This window comes from Bombyx mandarina, chromosome 08 (assembly GCF_030267445.1).
Source record: "Bombyx mandarina strain Sakado chromosome 08, ASM3026744v2".
Taxonomy (NCBI): domain Eukaryota; kingdom Metazoa; phylum Arthropoda; class Insecta; order Lepidoptera; family Bombycidae; genus Bombyx; species Bombyx mandarina.
In genome coordinates, this window is record NC_143215.1 from 6,533,157 (window position 1) to 6,548,575 (window position 15,419).

The 15,419-nt window shown below is 33.8% G+C and overlaps 3 protein-coding genes across 3 annotated transcripts; 2 read left to right on the forward strand and 1 right to left on the reverse strand.

The window, feature by feature from the left end:
- The first annotated feature begins 256 nt into the window (after positions 1-256).
- LOC149502520 (uncharacterized) lies at positions 257-5,557 on the forward strand. The gene has a single exon (XM_089729107.1). It carries the CDS (start codon positions 272-274, stop codon positions 1,856-1,858), a length of 1,587 nt encoding a protein of 528 aa, XP_089585233.1. The 5' UTR covers positions 257-271; the 3' UTR covers positions 1,859-5,557.
- A 980-nt stretch (positions 5,558-6,537) lies between these two features.
- On the forward strand, positions 6,538-8,441 carry spt4 (Transcription elongation factor subunit spt4). Its single transcript, XM_028172295.2, has 4 exons — positions 6,538-7,393; positions 7,928-8,034; positions 8,103-8,158; positions 8,242-8,441. The coding sequence occupies exons 1-4, from the start codon at positions 7,253-7,255 to the stop codon at positions 8,358-8,360; spliced, it is 423 nt and encodes a 140-aa protein (XP_028028096.2). The 5' UTR covers positions 6,538-7,252; the 3' UTR covers positions 8,361-8,441.
- A 2,412-nt stretch (positions 8,442-10,853) lies between these two features.
- LOC114241473 (TP53-regulated inhibitor of apoptosis 1) lies at positions 10,854-11,734 on the reverse strand. Its single transcript, XM_028172308.2, has 2 exons — positions 11,386-11,734; positions 10,854-11,161 (listed from the first exon to the last, which is right to left on the reverse strand). The coding sequence occupies exons 1-2, from the start codon at positions 11,530-11,532 to the stop codon at positions 11,060-11,062; spliced, it is 249 nt and encodes an 82-aa protein (XP_028028109.1). The 5' UTR covers positions 11,533-11,734; the 3' UTR covers positions 10,854-11,059.
- Between the last annotated feature and the right edge of the window lie 3,685 nt (positions 11,735-15,419).

Here is a 15,419-nt window from a genome sequence, read left to right on the forward strand (position 1 = left end):
CCCTCGGCCCGGAAAAAAAAAAAAAAAAGGAATGAGTAAAACTTATTAAATGCAAAAAAGAAACAAACGTTAAGTTGAAAAAGCGCGGGAAACTTTGAAGTAGGCGGTGATGTTTTTGGCGTCTTTTGTTTAAAATTCATTTTATTGTGTAAATAATAGGATTATTCTAGTGGTAGTATTATTAATTTAGTTTATTTATTAATACTTTGTGTTATTTGTATATATTTGGAGCCAGTAGGTAAGTTTTATGATTTTTTTTTCTTAGTCCCTGATGAATGTCATTGAAGATCCTGGGGGGACAACCCCACAGGTGTCTCATGTTGTCACGATTAATAATGATTGCTCGGAAATGGAAACTGAAAGCTCTTTATTAGACACAGATGCTTCAGAAACCAAAAGTAATACAAGTACTAAACGAAAAAGAGCCTTATCTCGTAAAATTTGTAGGCATTGTAATAAAAAGAGGAGACGTCATAAATTGCCTTCCGATGTTGTTTGCGAAAGTGACTGCCACTGTGAAAATGTTATGAAGAAAGAGTCGTCAACAGTTTTTAAGACACCTCAATTAGCACCCATCCCAGCGTCACAGCCCAAGCAGATTGATGTTACTAATACCAGTCTAACTGAACCTCGCACACCAGTCGGTAGGAAATTATATGAAGCATGTGATTCAGCTCCTTACACCATTCACATCCAAAAGGTACAATCATGTCCAAATGACAATGTTTCTATCAATCCAATTTCTTTTGGCCGTTTCTTAAAAAATAAATCCATTAAAAACATAGTTAATGGAAGCCTGAAAAAAATAGGTAGAAATAGATTAGTTTTAGCTTTCACTAACTATGCAGACGCAAACTCTTTCTTAGAGAATCAAGCAATAAAACAAATTAATTGTAAAGCCTTTATTCCTACCTCATCTGTAACACGTATGGGTGTAGTCAGAGGAGTACCAACAGAATGGTCCGAAGACGAAATCATAAAAAATATCACTGTGCCTTTTGGATGTGGAAATATATTAAAAGTACGCCGAATTAATAGGAAAAATGTGGTAGAAGGGAAGACAAATTATGTTCCAGTAGAGACAGTGGTTCTCACTTTTGATGGCCAGGTTTTACCCAAGAGAATATTCCTTTGTTATAACTCCCTTCCAGTTGATTTATACATATTCCCAACAGTTCAATGCTTCAACTGCTGCCGCTACGGTCATATTAAAGTCCAATGCAGATCTACTCCACGTTGCTTTAAGTGTGGTAACAATCATTCGGGTGATAGTTGCAACATTGATGAGGATGATGTAGTATGCTGTCTATGCTCAGGCTCACATTATGCAACCAACAGAAAATGTCCCGAATTTAGTAGACAAAAATCTATAAAAGAATTGATGGCAAATAATTGCATTTCATATGCTGAAGCTTCCAAGCTACACCCACCTGTGACAAAATCCTATTCGGATGTTTTAACATCCATTGCAACCCCTTCATCTCCTTTAAAAAATTCTTTTGATATATCTAAAGGTAATAGTAATAAAACAAGCACTTCTTATAAAAAAACAGTATTTATTCAGTCAAATATTGTTCCTAAACAGTATAGTAAGGGCTATGACAAACAAGCTCATGCCGCACTAACCAAAGACTACGACATTCCTTTGCCCACAATTGGCTCACTCAATGAAAATAATATGCCTTTATCAAATATGTCAACTAGGGATCTTATCATTGTTTTAATTAAATCATTAACTCAATCCAAAAATATGGTTGAACCGTCCAACGCTGCTATGCTAAATGTAAGTAACCTTTTTAATAATAATATCAATAATGGATCCATCAACAATACTTCAGTGGAATTGCCGCAGTATTAACTCTAAAAAAAGTGATATTTATCACCTTATAAATTTGTATAAACCAGTTATCATTGCAATACAGGAAACTTGGCTAAAACCAGGTTATAACTTCAAAGTTTCCCAATATTTATGTGTAAGAGAGGATAGAACAGATGGCTATGCTGGTGTAGCTTTACTTGTTCATAATACAATACCTTTTGACCACATTCCTATTGCAAACCATAGCATTGATTTCTCTATAATAGCAGTAAGTATTAATAAAATATGTTTTGTTTCGGTGTATATTCCACATCCTACATCATCAATCTTTGACGAAATTGAAGTAATTATATCACAGCTCCCAAAACCAGTTTTAATATTAGGGGATTTTAATGCACAGCACCAAGCTTGGGGTAGCACCAATTCCAGTTACTATGGTGCAAGAATATTGGATATACTGGATTCTAACAACTTTTGCATCCTAAATACAGGAGTCGCAACACGGCGCACTCAGCCCCATGAAGGTATCAGTGCTCCAGATCTATCGTTAACCACCCCTGGCTTAGCTTCCTTACTGACTTGGAAAACACTTTCCTCTACATACGACAGTGATCACTACCCCATATTAATAACTTTGCCCAAAAAATTAGTTAGAACAAAATTTAGACGCCCACCAAGATTAAAATACAAAATATGCAATGATACTGACAGTGACAGATGGACAACGTTTCGTGAGCATGTTGCAAAGAAAGTGTCCTCGCTCCCTCATATAAAAAAAAATAATCATTCCGTTTGTGCTGATGCTTTGGCCTTGGCTATGATAGAGGCTGCAAACCAAACATTTCTCATTAAAAAATCAATTAATAATATACCTTCTCCTCCGTGGTGGGATAGTGAATGCTCAGCGGCAGTGAAAGAGAGGAAAAAAGCTGAAATAAAATATAATGAATGCAGCACTACAGAAAATTTTGATAGTCTAATCATAATAATTAATAATACCCGTAAATTATTTAAAAAAAAGAAATGGGATAGCTGGCGAGCTTTTTGCTCATCTTTAGCCCCTGATGTTCCTCCATCGACTATTTGGCAAAATATCCGTAGATTTAGGTCAGCATTTAAGGAAACCTTGCCACAGTTTCTTGATGAGTCTGTGGCAGATAAATTCTTAGACAAGTTAGCCCCTCCTTTTACTCCACAAATGCCCATTTTATCACCTCACCTTTCTTTTTTTCCACCATTAAGTAATTTTGCTGATCTCGCTTCTCCTTTTAGTGTTATAGAATTAAAGGGTGTGTTATCTTATGTAAAAGATTCTGCACCAGGTATTGATGGTATTCCATATTCTTTCATTGCACATTTAGGCGACTCAAGTTTGAATTATCTGCTACATCTTATCAATTCCACCATAACTTCCGGAGAAATCCCGGCTTCATGGAAAATTCACGAAATTATCCCTATTTTAAAACCAAACAGAGCTCCATCAGATCCTAACTCCTATAGACCTATAGCCCTTGCCTCAGTTCTCTGTAAACTAGCGGAACATTTAGTGAAAAATAGATTAGAATGGTATCTCGAAAGTCAAGGTCTATTGTCACCAAGTCAGTATGGATTTAGGAAAGGAAAAAGTACCATGGATAGCTTAGGTATTTTTTCTACAGATGTAAGATTAGCTTACTCAAATAATGAATCTGTTCTTGCAGTCTTTCTAGATATCTCTGCCGCATATGATAACGTTGATCTTCACATCTTAAATACAAAACTATGTAAATTAAAAGTGCCTCCAATTTTCTGTAATTTTATTCATAAACTTTTCTCTGAAAGACAAATACAAATAAATATTGATGAGTCTAATGTTATAACAAGGCTTACATGGAAAGGTTTGCCCCAAGGTTCGGTGCTGAGTCCACTTCTTTATAATGTATATACCTTTGACCTAGAATCTCATATTTCTAGTAAAGCCAATATTCTGCAGTATGCAGATGATTTAGTCTTATATGTTTCTGGTCGCTTTGTAAATAAACTGAGTTATTCTCTAAATTGTGCTCTGGAATTTTTGAAACTATGGCTGGATAACAACTCCCTAAGTCTTTGTGTAAACAAAAGTTGCTCAGTATTGTTCTCAAGGATGCGTTTACCGCCACCATTTACACTTTTGTACAATGAACAAATAATACCCGTAAAAAATGAAGTAAAATTTTTGGGTATCATATTAGATTCTAAACTGTCAGGATTATCTCACTGTTATTATGTGTCCACTAGATGTGAACGATTATTAAACATATTACGATGCCTCTCAGGTGTTTGGTGGGGATCCCATCCCTTCACATTAAAACTCTTATATAATGCAATTATAAGAAGCATATTAGATTACGGGACATGTTTTTTAGAACCATGTAGCGTTGTAGGCTTAAGTAAGTTAGACGCCATTCAATCTAAAGCGTTGCGTATTGTGACCGGAGCTATGAAGTCCAGCCCTGTTAATGCTTTGCAAGTAGAATGTTTAGACCCCCCATTAAAATTACGCAGACAGTTTTTATGTGACAAATTTTTATTTCGAGCTCTCCAATTTTCTAACCATCCTCTCTATCACAAACTAAAAAAATTGTCAGAAAAAGTTAAATCCTCTTCCTATTGGTCCCATAAATCTCCACCGTGCTTAGTTATTAGTTTCCATAAATTTATTTCATTACAAGCTCCCACTCATCGCTCACAGTTTCTACCTATATTTTCCGTCAGCTACGAAGCTCTTGTCAATCTTCCTAAAATAAATTTTACTTTTGAAATCCTGAAGAACCACCAAAACGCTAACACTGAAATAAAATTTGTAACGGATAGAGATTGGGCAGACTGGCACTATATCTACTGCGATGCGTCTAAACACGCACTCTCTGGCACAGTTGGAGTAGCTGTTTATCATGAGCAGTACAATATTCACCAAAAAATAAAACTACCCCCCGAAACAACAGTGTTTTCTGGAGAATGTTTTGGTATTCTAAAATCTCTAGAATATATTCTACTTGCAAAACTTAACAAATCCATCATCTTCACAGACTCGAAAAGTGCTCTACAAGCTTTGCAGAAATTTCCTTTCAAATCTTGTTTAACCTGTGTTTATATAATGGACTGTCGACAGCTACTTCTAAATTGTAAGCTCAAAGGTTATGATGTTCTTTTTGTGTGGATACCTGGCCATCACAAAATACTTGGGAATGAAATAGCTGATAAATTTGCGAGAGATGCGATAAATAGTGGTGATATGTCACCTTACAAAAATGTTGTGTCTGACCTTCTTTCCACTCCTAAAGACCATTTACTGAGGTCTTGGGAAAGTATTTGGAATAGCTCTAGCTGCCATAAAGGCCGTTATTATAAAAATATACAGCAACGAATTCCTCTAAAAATGTGGTTCTGTAAAATTAGTCTATGTAAGCTTGCAACTTCCTGTATTATAAGAATGCGATTGGGACATGTTTGTACAGCTTCTCACCTTGCTAAACTCGGTGTCATTAACAACAGTTTGTGTGCTTGTGGCGTTGGTGAGGAGGACTTGAATCACATTTTCTTTGGATGCCTCCTACGTGATTGTTCCTCATTCATAAATTCCCTGATAAACCTCCGGGTTCCTCTTCCCACATCAATCCCTACATTATTAAGTACTATAAATTCTGATTTGTATAACTTGATATCAAATTTTTTATTTAGTAATAATATTAAAATGTAAACAGTTTTAAAATATAATATTCTTTTTATTTATACCCAATCACTATATATTATGAACTCTTAGGCATTATTATATATTATTATCCTATTACGTACATATCCTTTCCAAATTTCGAACCTTCCAATTGATTCCTAAATAAAACTGGTTTCCCTACCTTTTCCACACTAGTAGTGGCAAATGCACAAACCGTGCGAGTCAAAATTATAAAAAAAAAAAAAAAAAAAAAAAAAAAAAAAAAAAAAAAAAAAAAAAAAAAAAAAAAAAAAAAAAAAAAAAAAAAAAAAAAATATTCTGAAAATTTCGATAACTAGATTCTTTTCGGAAGTTGCAGAAGTCACGTGATATCAGCTGATTGAAATACACACATGCTAACTTTTAATTCTTACCATTTTACTGAAAGCTTTTATCTCGTTTTTTTTTATCTCGTCTAACTATAGTCGGATTTTTTATTAGACGAAGTCAACTGACGTTTACTGTGTTGTCAGTTTTTGATTAAATAAAAATAGTGTTGTGACAAAGTGAACGATTAAAAAAACTCCTGAATTAATGAAATTGCCTCGATTGTCTAGTGAATAGTTGGTGTGCCGATATGCCGATATCGGGTACGGGGTTCGAATTTTAGGCGTGCTTTGTACATACCAACGAGTTTTCGACGAAATATTATGTTCCTATAGTATCTACCTGTACTGAATACCGAGTGTTTTAAACATTAAGAAAACATTGCGTGGAAGCTTGTAAGACTGTCCTATTTCCAATACATCACATAGTTGAAATTATAGATGTATAAAATATAACAATTATAGGTAGGTAATGAAAATAAAAAAACTGATTGTAGTTACATACTACTAGTAACATATATTGGAGCACTTTAATACAATTTTATTGTAAAATATAAATAATATTCTTTTATAGTTTGAGATTAATGATTAACTCTTCACACTCATTGTTCATTCATGTGATTGAACGAGAACTGAACTCATCACTATTACTTTAAATATAGCAACATTATTTCACAAAGTGACATTAGCTACTGTCAGCTGGCTTCGTCTAATTAAAAATCCGACTATACGGCGCTATATTATATCACCCTATTTAATATGTAAGGTAGAACTTAGGAGTAGAATCTCAGTATATTAAAAAGCGTCCGCCGAAAAGAATTAAAGTGGTGCCATAGTAGCAAGTGGAATGATTTTAAAAACAGCACCATAAACTACTACACTTCGGCATTTATTACATTTCAAGTGTACATAACGATAACAACAGAGAGCTCCGCACCGTTCGTCTGCGCGAGCTGGAATGTGTTGTGCGACGAACAGTTTTCGCAGCTACGAATAATAAAACTACATATATTAAAACACACTCTTCAGTGTAATTCAGTACACTTCACTCTGTTAAAACCGCAATATTCATACCTACAACTTCCACTTCCTACAATAGCGCTATTTCGGTGAGTCTTCGAAATGTTATGTATAACTTGCTGCTTACATGTGGACACTTTTTCAACTTGTCCCCTATATAGGATGGTGCGCCTTAGTTCTATCCTCCATATTATTTAATTGCATTCCTTCACTTTTCCTAAGTCATTTAATTTGACATGATTTTGCTGCTTTAATATATTAAGGGTATAATCTATGGACTTGACTTTATTGGCAATGTTTCCTTTGCCTGTCTTTTGAACGAATCAATTTGAAGTCAATGGTAAATTGAAATTTATGTGTAATGCAATTTATTTTGAATGTAATGTTTATTGTTTAGCTTATTTTCTATACATACGGTGCAGTATAATGTCCATAGAAACGGTGCCAAAAGAATTACGCGGGTTGCGAGCATGCCTGGTCTGCTCTTTGATAAAGGTAATTTAAGATCTCAACAATTTTGTAATAATTATTGTACTTACAACTAATTAGATATATTCTTACCTAAATTTTGCATCTGTTAAAGATTATTTACAGCTTAAAACTTCTCAGGTAGTTTCAAAAACACTAACAAAACCAACCAACCACCTACGATTACTACTATTTAGCATGTTATGTTTCTCTACAGCTGAAACTAGAATATTCCTAATAGTTACATTCAATATTATGTATACTTGTTGAGTACACAGTTAGCAAGTATTAATCGAAGTCTTAAGTCTCAATTGTATTGTATAATGGTTATACCACCCTTCAAATCGAAATGAATGAATGCTTTGCAAGAGACAGAATCAGGATGTTAGGAATAACTCATGCTGATATAAAACTAAAAATTCTATTTTTATTCTTCAAGAAGAATTCTTCTTTCATTTTGCATTCTCTCTTAATCGCTTTTTAGAACATCCAGTGAAAGAGATGAGATATTGCTATTTTAGGCCTATAACAACAGACTTAGATTCATTTTATTAATTGCAGACATTTGACCAATTTGAATATGAAGGCTGTGACAATTGTGATGAATTTCTTCGCATGAAAAGTAACAAAGATAATGTCTATGATTGCACAAGTAATAACTTTGATGGGTAAGTTGTGATGAATGATCATCAATTTGGTCTAAAGAAATTTATTAATTTTGAATTTTTGTTTACAGAATGATTGCAGTAATGAATCCTGAAGACAGCTGGGTTTGCAAATGGCAGCGAATTAGTAAGCTAAACAGCAAAATGATGGTACAATATAGTTAGAATTCTTTTAATTAAATTATTACAAATACCCCCCTTTATCCACAGGTAGATTTTGTAAAGGAGTTTATGCAATATCTGTTTCTGGAAGGTTGCCAGCAGGTGTAATAAGAGAAATGAAGAGTCGAGGTATTGCCTATCGCCCAAGGGACACAAGCCAGAGATAAAAATGTTTAGTATTAATGTAAAATAAAAAAATGTATTAATACTTAATTAAAATAAATTGTTCGGTGACTAATAATGTTAAATTGTGTTCTAATTTATTTACTACATAGCATGTTCAAGATCTATGCAATAGGTAGGTCTCATAGGACTTGACGATTTGCAGAGGTTGGGAGCAGACCACGGACCCAAGGACGTTTTAGGGCCCTACCGCACTAAGTGACTCCCCTGCACTCTATCACCCGACGCCCAATCTCCGCCGGAGGTCTGAACCCGGTCTGAGTAAGGGGTTTCCCGAGGTCAACACTAACCAGACTCGCAGCGCCACCCTGAGGACGCCTGATCAACGATTCCGATCTCCGCGGTACAATGTATATGTGCTATTTTAATTCCTGGGCCATAGTTCATTTTAATCAGCAATGGCTTGAGGGTAACAATTAGATTCCTTTCTATCCATTGTCTATACAAAATTATATATTATATTCTATTTCTCCGCTCAGTTGAAATTTGAAATACAGATACCTGTACAGATTTAATAAACATGGCAAACAACAAAAACTTCAATGTGATGCTTGAAGAAAACATTTCTATTTACTTATTTTAATTATGACATTATTATTTTGAATGTAATGTTTGCATGTTGAGGTACTAAGAATTGATACAAGAATTTGATGTTTTTTTATAAGTGAGTACAAGATACTAAATTTATTAAGCTTTCAAGTTCAAACAAAGCATCTTAAAGTCTAAATTTCATGTTCAACATGTCCACCCCTGTTTTGCACACATCTTCGCATTATTTTACGAAGTCCAGTTTTCACTACACCAGTAGTTAATTTCCTTCTTATTTCATTCACCACATTAATAATCCTGTCTCTTAATACCTACTTCAATTGATGAAATTGAGTTGGGCTCACTGTACACGAGACTTTTCATGTGTCCCCGCACATAAAAATCCATGGGGGTTAGGTCCGGACTTCTGGCTGGCCAGGGTATAGGCCTACCTCATCCAATCCGTTTGTTTGGATAATTTGTGTCCAGCTATTCTGACTTCTCCTGAAATGTGCAGGGCAGACATCATGCTGAAACCACGTGTCTTGAATCAGATTGAGTGGCAAATCATCTAATAGGTCATTTAGGCCTCCTCACAGGAAAAAATCTTATCAGCATTTAACATAAATCTGCAGAAATCTAATCTTCTCACGGGATCTCCCCCTTCCATAACATGTACCGACGTATAATGATATGGGTATCGGCACTCTGTCTGAACGGTAAACCATACTTTCCATTGCGAGAGTCCCAGATTACAGACAACAATATTAATAGAAGTGGTTGGAACCAATCGAAATCGTTCCACTACCTCATTGGTTTGTTTTTCGTCGTCATCAATCACACGTGGTCTTCCCAAGTCTGTACGACGTCTTGATACGGAGCCAGTTTCTCGAAGTCTTCGATAAACTCCGTCGAACACGCTCACATCCGGCACTCGACGGCCGGGATAGCGTGTCATGTACTCATTGCGAGCATGTGCAGACAGAATTGCAGTATCCGTAACAAATTAACATGTCAGCATATTCCCTCATTGGTGTAGGTCGTCATCTTTCACAGTTCTGTATCACAAGCATAAATCAGAGTCCAGTTTACAAGCACAGCAGTCCGGAATCAGAAGAAAGAGTCCAGAAACATTACATTAAACTCGCTAGCATCGCATTAACCTTGAAGGACAATTGGGGAGGGACTGTTAGAACCTGCTACCAGGGGGCTCGCAACAATTTTTTTCTATGCTGTTTTATTTAAACCCTAGATTGTTATACCTCATTGGATAGTTGATGAAATCAAGTAGAAATCATTAAGCACATCTGCCAACCAGGCAACATATTTTTTTTTAAATATTGATGAAACAAAATAAACTATCTAATTTTGTATCAGTTTTTATAAGTTTTAATCATCTACAACAGCTTATTTATTCATTTTACGTACAATATTGGTTATAGGGGTAATACATCATTTTATTTTACAAAGTAAAAATCATGTAATAATAATAATAATAAGATTACGCATTTGAAAATATCTAAGCTGATAGCCGAAAATCAGGTATTTTTATAAAAAACAATTAAATGCAAATATCTTTAAATCGGTTAGATTTAGGAGTGTTTCATAGTCAAATCAATCAGAAACTATGTAGACTACATGCCCTTAACGGGAATAGGTCGACTTAACATGTAACCTTAAATACATTTGAATATTTGCATACATAGATAATAGACACCCAGACAAAGAAACAAACCTGTTCATCACACGAATGTTTTCCTGATATGAGAATTGAACCCACAACCCTTGGTTCAACAGTCAGGGGTTTACTAATGCATCCTAGCAAAATTGTGTATTTCACTCAGCAACTGAAACTTGTTTTTTTTGTACACTGCATAGTATATAATATGTCGAATGGAGTAAATATTGAAATATTTCATCAGTGGTATTAAAAAAATTAGACTTAAAAGTTTTAATCCATCAATTATACATTTATTTCTATTCACTAATTTTCATCATTCACACAAGAAACTTCATAAGTTTTAACACATTCATTTTCCTCTTTCACTGTAAGCCTATTATCACTGAAATCTTGGTAACTGCATGGAATCATAAGAAACTTGCCAAGGATATTGCAACAGGCTGTGGGTTTAAAGACACAGACTAATTTGGGTTGTCAGCTACTATTTGCATTTGGTGGTGTTTTGTATTCATTTTCAGTGCCTAAGATATCCTTATCTATTTCTTTGAAATCAATGCTTTGCTGTTTCATTGCATTCTGAAATTAATGTACACTATTAGCATAGATATATGAGTGAATAGTTTCATATTTCATAGATTCAATAAATATTGGATTATTATGTTTGAATTATGATTTAATTTGGAATGAACTATATGAACCTTGTTAGGTTCAGAAGAATTATGTTCTGAATTATCAATCTTTCACTTGAAACTCTAACGTTAATTTTTTTTCTTTGAAGATAAGATAAACAAAATGTGTACCTTAACACATTCTTGATAAATTTTAAATATTCCAGCGCAAACAGAATCATCTTGATCGCCTTTTAAGAACCTTTCCGAGAACCAAGTATTGAAACAATCATCGTATTTTTTCTTTAGGTCTGTACATTCTTCGCCAATGCTGTTCATTTTTTATTAAATCTTTTGGAGATCAATTAAGTAAATTCTGCCGCAAAGATTAAAATTAAAACGTTATCCCCAATTAATTCCGTTTACAATCGATGTTTCTTTCAGATTTGGTAGTGGACACCAAAATCAAATAATGTGTACAATTTCTGATCAGACGGGCACATTGGAAGTGTCGCAGAACACTATTTTAGCGAAGGGAAGTGTTCTATGCATTATCTATAAATTGTATTTTTTTAAGGGATTTTATGACCTGGTAACTAAGACCCTTAAGTCATGTTCTATTTTAATTTATAGCCCTTTTCTTGACTTTGTATCTGTGGAGACACATCAGAAATTAAAAATTCTAGTGCCGTTATTTTTTAGCGCAATCTTAATAATTTTTGTATGCGTGTTTATGGGCTCAGTGAATTTGGCCCCTCTTTTTTTGTTTTTCGGATTTTTTTATCAATAATTATTTGTTCGTCATTTGTTCGTTAGTGTTCGAATGTAAAAATCTTGTGTTACTTAGCAATACAATTCTCTGATTCGTTTGCTTATTAGATATAAAATGATTAATAATTGTTAATTTAATTGTTTTTATGATCGAACAATCACCGATAGTCATCGAACAAACGCTAATTGATCAAAATCAATTAATCTGAGCGGTAAAAATAAAGATATCTAGTAAGAGAGGCTAACTTAAGGGTGATCATTTGTTTAATTAATTATAAATAAATCAAAGACGAACAAACAATTTTTACATTCGAACATTAACGAACAAACGACGAACAAATAATTAAAAATTAAAAAATCCGAAAATAAAATAAAAGGGGGCCAAATTCACTGAGCTGTGTTTAAGTTTTCGAAAGCACTTTTGGTTTTTTCTGTTGGCCAGACTGATGAGTTGTTTTTTTTAAAGAATTTTATGAGCTGGTAACTAAGACCTTTCATGTCAATCAAGTCATGTCTTATTTTAGTGTTTATTCCATAGACCTATATAGTAGGGACACGACATATTGTTCTATACGTACAATTACTTATATAAATAGCACCCATTTTGAAGGCACACACATAAACATATATCTATCTCGTTCTTACTCAGCACTTTAACTCGCAGGAAAACAATATAACAGTATTTCAGTGCGTACATAAAATGAAACATGAATATACGTAAATGTCTCCATCTCCGTCTAATGAGGCCGAAAATCCGCCATGTTTAGCGCGCCAAATGTCATTGTCACGTCAGTTCGGCCGTCTGTTTTGGGTTGTACATTATTTATTGACTTTGATATCGATTTAATATGATTGCTTATATAAAATTTCATATTTTATCATGCTTAAAACATACAAAAATAATAATTAAAACATATTTTATAGGATCTCAAGAAAGTCGATGCCCCAAAACTATTATCTATATATATTTAAATTCATTATGGAGTCCTCATCCGAAACATAGATTATACACTTAATATATTTGAATCCGAAATATCGGACACCATTTTTCGGTCGGAATCTATTCATCATGACACTAATCATAAATATCTCTTTAAAATATGTCATCAAAACATATTTAGACATTCTGTTTAGATATTTCGGGAAAAAGGCTACCGACAAAATCTCTTCGGAACTATTTAAATAAAATAGTTTTATTCCGCAGTGAGTAAAACACTATTGTAAATTCGTTAAATATTTATTAATTAAGTGATTTTAGAGAGGAAGTCACAAGGAATGACGTTTGTAATTTCATTAACGAATAAATGTTCTGTAGGTGTTTTTTTTATCAGGCGGTCCTTTGATAAGTTTAAAATTTGCGTGCGGTGCGGTAGTGCGGTGCACCTTCCTTGAGGTGCGCTGCGGTAGTGTGTTACGGACTTTAGAGTCAGCAAAACAATTAAAATAGATTGTAATAGTCAAAGAAAAACACGTACTCAAAATACGATAACATTCAGCATGCTAGAAATGGGCTGATGGCACTGTACTATGCCATATCTTTATGTTTTGCGGCAAACGACAACTTTATAAAATCAGTGTAGCAAATTTTAAAAATCGTCATATCGTTTACTTGGAAAATTTGAAGCACGAACTCGTCTTAGATTTCACATAATATCTAAATCACATCATCTTTGCACATAACAATATACTTACTTCCTATTAAAGTATAAATTCTACAAATACATTCATACTCAACAATATTTAAAATAAAATAAGCCAAGAACGTTTATCGATAAAACCTACTAACATTAAAATCTTCTGGGCAGCACTAAATCCGCCATGTTTTGTGGCCAGATGACGTCACAGTGGCACGAATTTGTTCGATCCCTTCGTTCGTTTGTCCCTTAAATAAATGATGGATTAAAAACACAGTTTAATTATTATTATTTTCATATAAATTATTTTGTAATCAAATCATAGTAAATCTGGAAATGTATCTATAGAGATACATTGTTAGCGTAACATATCTATTAATGGTCTTGACAATGGATCCTATAAGATACATGTGTTTTTTTAACTACCTTCTTCTTGTATTGTATTATACACATAATATATTGTAATTTTTTGTAGTCTGTATATATTTAATCAAAATATAGTGTAAAAATAGCGGATATTATGTATCATTCGTGATAATTATTTTTGCTCCATGCACTTACTTTTTTGTGGTGAAAATACCATTTAAATGCATCAAGTATAGCTAACTCTATATTTGTTGTTTAAATGCAAAATAGATGTCTTACCTAGATGTGAATTAATATGACCTTGTTATTTACATTTATTACTGAAAATCGTAGTGTTAGAGATAAAGTTCTTACGTGATCTTACTTAAAGATATTTTTTTAGCGCAAATAAAATTTACTAATGTAACAATTAATATGATAACGTACTTGATATAAACTACGTCATCGACTAGGACATGCGGAATCGAATTTTGTCAAGGAAAATTCTATCATGATAAAATTAAAACAGTTTTCGTTTTTGTAACATTTTATACAATAGTGCTCATTTAAATCTAGATACTATGAGAAAGTTAAAATAATAGGTTTCCGTATTTAAATTAAGCTAAGTTTTAATGGTACCTATTTCACCGATCATCATTCTCGTCGAACCCGTCGCTTGCGACGAAGGGCTCGACGAGTAAATTAACCCTTAGACACAGCCCACTGAGTTTCTCGCCGGATCTTCTCAGTGGGTCGCGTTTCCGATCCGGTGGTAGATTCTGCGAAGCACGGCTTTTGCTAGGGTTCGTGTTAGCATCGTCGTCAAGTTTGAGCCCCGTGAGCTCACCTACTAGTTAAGGTTCCGCTGATATAGCCTCTCAAGGCTATCAGCTTAGGTAGGAAAAAAAAAACAAAATGTGTGCAATTCACACGTGGTAGAAGTGAAACCTTCCAAAATTAAAATACAATTATCCTAAACGTCATAAGTATATGTAAAATTTTGTCATTAGTAAATAATTGTAAGGTAGCGCCCTCTGTGAATTGATATTTTAATTTCACGTATAATCCTAAATTAACAAGAGCTTTCATACAGACGTTAGTATTAAAAAATCTCACAGATGGCGCTGTATTAAATAGTATGTATATTTCTGTCTCATTCTTTGCTGGCTTCATCCTACACATTTTTGTATTTGTGTCTCTTACCTGTCGTTTTTTCCGTTGCATCCGGTTTGAAATCACGATTCTAAAGAAGTTTTCACTTCAAAAAAGTGCCTATTTCAATTATTACCCAATGTCAATACATTTAAATCAAAGTTTAAAATAAATTTATTTTAAACTTTGAGCCATAGATAATATACTTCACTGAGCGTAACTTGTATAGGTCTATGGTAACTCGGAGCCAATTATTAGAAGTCGCTTTTTCAAAGAGCAGCCAGCTTAAAGGCAGCTAGCTATGCATGGGTTCTGCACACATTC

Bases quoted from the DNA above. Each gene is read 5' to 3' on its own strand.
- LOC149502520 (XM_089729107.1), top strand. From the start codon at position 272: ATGAATGTCATTGAAGATCCTGGGGGGACAACCCCACAGGTGTCTCAT.
- spt4 (XM_028172295.2), top strand. From the start codon at position 7,253: ATGTGTAATGCAATTTATTTTGAATGTAATGTTTATTGTTTAGCTTAT. The intron at 8,035-8,102 runs GTAAGTTGTGAT...TTTTGTTTACAG, and splicing joins ACAAGTAATAACTTTGATGG to AATGATTGCAGTAATGAATC. The intron at 8,159-8,241 runs GTAAGCTAAACA...CTTTATCCACAG, and splicing joins TTGCAAATGGCAGCGAATTA to GTAGATTTTGTAAAGGAGTT.
- LOC114241473 (XM_028172308.2), bottom strand. From the start codon at position 11,532: ATGAACAGCATTGGCGAAGAATGTACAGACCTAAAGAAAAAATACGAT. The intron at 11,162-11,385 runs GTACACATTTTG...CATTAATTTCAG, and splicing joins TTTATCAAGAATGTGTTAAG to AATGCAATGAAACAGCAAAG.